Genomic DNA, 5795 nt, shown 5'->3' with positions numbered 1-5795 from the left:
GGGAGCGATGGCTCGGCAGGGTTGTGTAGGATGGGTGAGGGCCAGAGTCAGTGTTTGCAGGGAGCGATGGCTCGGCAGGGTTGTGTAGGATGGGTGAGGGCCAGAGTCAGTGTTTGCAGGGAGCGATGGCTCAGCAGGGTTGTGTAGGGTGGGTGATTTGTCACTGATATCATTAATGAAAAGTGTTAAGCGGAAAGGAGACATGACAGAATAGGAAGCAGTCGGCAGCACGCGGTAAACTCCCCCCCCCCCGTGATGATATCCCTGTGACAGGAAATGGGTGTGAGATAAGCCCAGAATGAAGTCATTGTTCCTCCTACACCCCCGTCTCCCCCCCAGCTCCTCCTCCAATCACAGGGAAGATCTCAGACTCTGTATACATTCAACTGGAAGGGCTGGACTGGGACATACTGGGAGAGGCTCTCACCGGCACTGGGAGAGATTTACCGAGACTGAGGAGTTTGTAGAGTAAATCAGAGAATTCGCACTGGGAGAGACACAGAGGTGCCGGATTACTGAGCGGAGGCAGAGTTATCGGGGTGCAGATTAGAGAGAGGAGGCAGAGTTATCGGGGTGCAGATTAGAGAGAGGAGGCAGAGTTATCGGGGTGCAGATTAGAGAGAGGAGGCAGAGTTATCGGGGTGCAGATTAGAGAGGGGCGGCAGAGTTATCGGGGTGCCGGGTTGGAGAGGAGGGTTCAGAGGGTGTAGAGACCCTTGGGCAGCGCAGCAGGCCTGTTGGGGGAGGGGAGAGATATTGAATAGAGCGCTAGTGCTGAGAGGTGTAATGGGAAAAGGCGACAAGGATACCCCGTCATTCGAGATGACCTGGAACAGCACAACCAGCAGCGGGTACTGCAGCCAGGAGGAGTCCGACCCCGAGCTGGAGCTCTTCTACACGGCACGGACATCGCTGTTCCCCCGGAGAACTCCCACCCGGAGCCAGGTTAGATACAGCGCGCCGCAATAGCGAGGACTCGGGGCGGAACGAGCAGATCCCACTGGGACAGGGGAGGAATAAGTGAATTAATACATTAGCAGAGATCGGGGCGGAAGATGAATGAAAGCGAACCATCCAGGATCCCAGATGGCCAAAAGGGGGCATGTCGTTTAACGGGGTGCGGTTACAGACGCCCGGGGATTACACGAGACTCTTACGGCTTCTTGAGCTAATCATCCGTCTTCATGTAATTAGTTTCGGCTTTTAGAACTTTGTACTTTAGTTAATTTATAAACATTTCCTGCTATTTATAAACACATCATTGTGACGTTTATGGCTGCAGAACACTGTGATACCAACTGACAGCACTCCCATTCACAAAGAGGGACTGTCTCTCTTAAACTGAGACACTTGGGAAGTATGGAGAGGTCACACAAGTAGCAGAAATAAACTCACATACAGTATGCAGGGCTAATGTGATCAGATCAGGTCCAGCAGAACAAGGCCGGCTCTAGGATTCTAAGATTAAGGGACCCATCTTTAATAAAATAAGTGAATGTAGCATCACAGTATGGGCACTCAGTGGTTAATGCATGACGTCAGATGAATAGTGTGATAGTTTTGTCTCTGGGGGGGACTAAATTATGGGGAAAAGGTCATTATTATGCAGAAATAGTGAATTCTGTACAGAAGCTTTCTGCAGGAATTATGAATGGGAAGTGAATCTGCTACAGGGGAAGCTGATGTAGTCAAATAGAGAGAGAATAAGTGAGAAGCAGCCGTTAATGGAGGGACTGTGTCTGAAATGCACGAGACAGCAGGGCTGGGTTAGTCTTGAGCAATGGCTTTAGTTTAATGAGCAGAGATGATTTGGCCATTTGTCACTAAATACAGGAATTAATCATCAAATTACTCACTAATACCTCTGTATGGGGGCCGCGGCACAGAAAATTTAACATCTGGATGTTTGCGTAAAGATGGTTATGAGTGTATACGTTGTACAGCGCAGCGGAATATGATGGCGCTATATAAACCAACTAATAATAATAATATAACCAAGGGAGCGGAAGGCATATTCTCAAACACTGGCGTAGGTTAATGTGCAGGATATATTCCACCCTGTGACATAAAGTGTATATTTTATTATAGATGATGGCTTATATTTAAGCCCCCCCCCCATATTATTAAATGGGGATCTTCTGGGGTTCGGAGAGAACAGGAATTAACTGATATCCGCCACAATGTGCGGAGTTGGTAAAATGAATAGCTGAATGCGCATACGTTATTAGTAGGGTTTCACTAAAGATATTATGTTGCCGCAAATCGTCCAAATATTTTATCTTCTGCGGTTACAGAAATTCATTATTCATGATCTCCCAGAAAGGATTCTTACAGAATAGAACGCAAAGGTTTGTCGCTCTTCGCACGTTCGTGTTCCGGATCGAGCTCTCCCACCTTTCCTTCCTGCCCTGCTTTCCTGTGGCTTCAGTTCCCAGGACAGCGACAGGGGGGTTAACTTCCCAAATACCGCCAACGTCTGGACAGAGATTTCCCTTTCCCACAAAGGCTGGACTTCCCCTCCTCCGTCTCCTTTCCACCCGCCGAGCTAAACCGCCAAGCGCACGATCTGATGCAACAGCTGAGCAAGAGAGAGGAGAGCGGGGGGGGGGAATTACAGACCACATCACCATGTCTGTGCGGGCATGAACAGAAACCTTCCATTCAAGATATACTATTGTGTAAAGCTATATATATATATATCTATTTATTTATATAAACACACAATAGTATGTTACTTTCTGTTTGTGTTAAAATAATAGCGAGCTGTATCAACATGCAGAAAATGTATAAACGCTTTACCCGGAGTCACGCAGTAAATCCTTAGAAAGTTAGACATCCCGGTATCGTAACAGGGTCCTCAACTAAATTCTTGGACAGGTACTTTGTCCAAAACCCCCCCAAAACGTTAAGAAAAGCGGAGCAGGCGTTTAAGTGTTAATTATATGCTCTATATATGTCCTATATGCAAGGACTGCATGGCCGGAGTTTATCTCGGTCATGTCTGCCGGTGAGACCGGACAGAGACCGTAACCGATCGATCCTCGGATGTTTCAAACTCATAGAATACTTAACGATGGTGGTGGAAAGGCGTGAAGGGGGTGAGGAGAAAATCTGGCTGAAAAAAATGGTTCCAAAAGCCTTTGTTATGTCATTTAAAAAAATATGTTCAAAATATTGTAGAAATGTATTTTTTTCCCTAAACTGTCCATTTGATGAGTTACACGCTTGTGACTCAATACAAAACCTGTCATTTTATTGGTTGAAGAAAGATTCCGCCAACCAACGTCATTAGAGCAGGTGTTGTTTCTCGGGTTCCCGTGGGGTAATCTTGTTGCCCAGTAAGTGTCTTTAATGCCCAGTAGATGCTGTTTGAATAATCGCATAAACCTCCTCCTAACGAGCATTTGATTTTTATTTTTTTTAAAGGACGAGAAGCCTGAAAAGGAACCGCCGGCCCTGAGCCAGAAAGAAATCGAACAGAAGATAAAGCATTATAACTCGCAGATAAAGAGTAACCTCTTCATGAGTCTGGTGAGTCCCGCGCGAGGAAAGACGCAGCCTTCGAAACTTCTCTGTGGTGAATGAATGATGAGACCAGAAACATATCCTGTCCCAAATCCCTATTTCCTGTTATTTATGATAAACGAGTAACTTCTACCAGCAATAAAATGGGGCTTTACTGCAGATCGGCCTGAGGTAGTTTAGTTGAACAGCAAAAGCAATTGTACATTTGACCCTCGGGAACCTTGTGGCCAGGGGGGCCCTGGTGCGAAAATTGCCCGAGGGCCCTCCAACTTCAACAGCTAGTCTGTGCCGTCATTGCACCCACACAAGTGGTCTGTGCATTCTTTGCTCCACTTCCAATAAACAACATATGTAAACACACACTTATTCACAAGTACACATCCATGCTCTCACACAAACACACACAAGTACACATCCATACACACACACACAAGTACACATCCATACACACACACACAAGTACACATCCATGCTCACACACAAGTACACATCCATGCTCACACAAGTACACATCCATGCTCACACACACATGTACACATACATACACACACACCCACACAAGTACACATCCAAGTATTGGTTTGTTTATAGGTTATGCAATGGACTCAATTGTAAAAAAAAAAAACTTAAAAAATATTTAAAATATACCATTTGATATTTAAAATATATTTGTTGTGATCTATTTTTACAACTGGAAAGATAGGTTTTAATATAATGCCTTCTGTATTAACACAACACTGTTTTAAATAAATTGAATAGCTGTTAACAATTGTGTTCCACCGACTAAAATAATGTTTAATGTAGAAAATTAGTCTATTTTAACACTTTTTTAAGTTAAAAAATACAGAAAATAACTGCGGTTTTGGTTTGTGCTTGTAGTCCGGAGCACAATCTGTTGTCTTTAGTCGGTTATCTGCGACACATAAAGTCCTGCGGCATCCCTGACTCCTGTCCTGACTCTTTCAGAACAAGGACGGATCCTACACTGGATTTATCAAAGTTCAGTTGAAACTTGTGCGGCCGGTTTCTGTCCCTGCCTCTAAAAAACCATCAACCGTGCACGACCGAAGAAGTGCCGGCAAGTCCCAGCCCGTGAAGCGCAGGACTTCTTTTTACCTCCCAAAGGACGCCTCCAAGCACCTGCATCTGAGCTCGCGCACGCCCGCCAGCGAAGTCATCCAGGCTCTCCTGCGCAAGTTCACCGTGCTTGACAACCCTCGGAAGTTTGCCCTGTTTCAGCGGACGGACAAGGATGGGCAGGGTAAGAAGGACGCCGGTGTCGTGGCAACAGCACAGGCCTCCCCGTCGTACTCCCCCCTTACACATACATGGCATAGACACAAGCAGACTGTTACAGGAGAAAAGTATGGGACAGATCGTTTGATCTCCTTCTGATTGTCTTGACCGGTTCCCTAAAACATTCTTTGCCACCCATAATGCAACACTTTCCTTAAACTGTATAACAAAAGGGCTGTTATTAGATACAGTCAGAGCATAGAATCTTTCAAATTAGACCTAGCCTTGGCTTTCCGAGTGTTAAGCTGCACCCGTAGGGAATATTTTAGGATTGTCCCATGCTTTGGCCGCATCTTACGCGTTTGAAAGACACTTTTGCATTATAACTCTGTAATGTTTGCGTTCTTGCAGTGTGCTTGAGAAAGTTATCTGATGACGAGGAGCCTTTGAGACTGCGGCTGCTCTCTGGACCTTGTGAGAAGACGCTAAGCTTTGTCCTGAAGGAGAATGAGACTGGAGAAGTTAATGTAAGTGATTACGAGACCACCGTGTCTTCTCACTGTGTATATGTATTGTAACTCCCGACATCCATACATTTTCTGTTCTCACCATTAATGTGTTTTCTTGCAGTGGGACGCTTTTAGCATGCCAGAGCTGCAGAATTTCCTGCGCATCCTCCAGCGGGAGGAAGAAGAACACGTGCGACAAATCATACAGCGTTACGACCGCTGTCGGCAGAAGATGCAGGAGACGCTGGCGCTGCATACACCTGGCTGAAGCTCAACGTACTCCGACAAGGAACAGCGAGCATGAAGCCAGCGAGACTGATCCCGAAGACGCGAGCATTGTATGACTGAAGACTGATTGTGGGTTGAAGAACACCCCCCGGAGTGCAGGGGCAGATCAACCCCCCTAGGAGAGATGTGAGTGAGCAGAAGAGTGCGTGTCTGCGTGGGACAGGAGGAGGTGCATCTATGGCTGAGTGAGATGCACGATGTGCGAGAGACCGGAAAGTGATACGACGTTATTAAGTG

General features: G+C 46.2%; 1 protein-coding gene across 1 annotated transcript; it reads left to right on the top strand.

Moving 5' to 3' along the window:
• Positions 1–786: 786 nt before the first annotated feature.
• Positions 787–5538, top strand: LOC149285400 (ras association domain-containing protein 1-like). Its single transcript, XM_089495391.1, has 5 exons — positions 787–945; positions 3427–3531; positions 4492–4786; positions 5173–5288; positions 5392–5538. The coding sequence occupies exons 1-5, from the start codon at positions 787–789 to the stop codon at positions 5536–5538; spliced, it is 822 nt and encodes a 273-aa protein (XP_089351517.1).
• Positions 5539–5795: the final 257 nt, after the last annotated feature.

This window comes from Sceloporus occidentalis, unplaced genomic scaffold (genome assembly GCF_023333645.1).
Source record: "Sceloporus occidentalis isolate IW3139 unplaced genomic scaffold, rSceOcc1.0.p SCAF_79, whole genome shotgun sequence".
In the NCBI taxonomy this organism is placed as follows: Eukaryota; Metazoa; Chordata; class Lepidosauria; order Squamata; family Phrynosomatidae; genus Sceloporus; species Sceloporus occidentalis.
The sequence above is the reverse complement of the archived record's forward strand: the minus strand, read 5'-3'. Positions and strand labels throughout refer to the sequence as shown.

What these genes read in the sequence shown, in the direction of transcription:
- LOC149285400 (XM_089495391.1), top strand. Translation starts at nt 787, where the DNA reads ATGGGAAAAGGCGACAAGGATACCCCGTCATTCGAGATGACCTGGAAC. An exon ending in GTAACCTCTTCATGAGTCTG is followed by an intron (nt 3,532 to 4,491) that starts GTGAGTCCCGCG and finishes TGACTCTTTCAG; the next exon opens with AACAAGGACGGATCCTACAC. An exon ending in ATGAGACTGGAGAAGTTAAT is followed by an intron (nt 5,289 to 5,391) that starts GTAAGTGATTAC and finishes GTTTTCTTGCAG; the next exon opens with TGGGACGCTTTTAGCATGCC.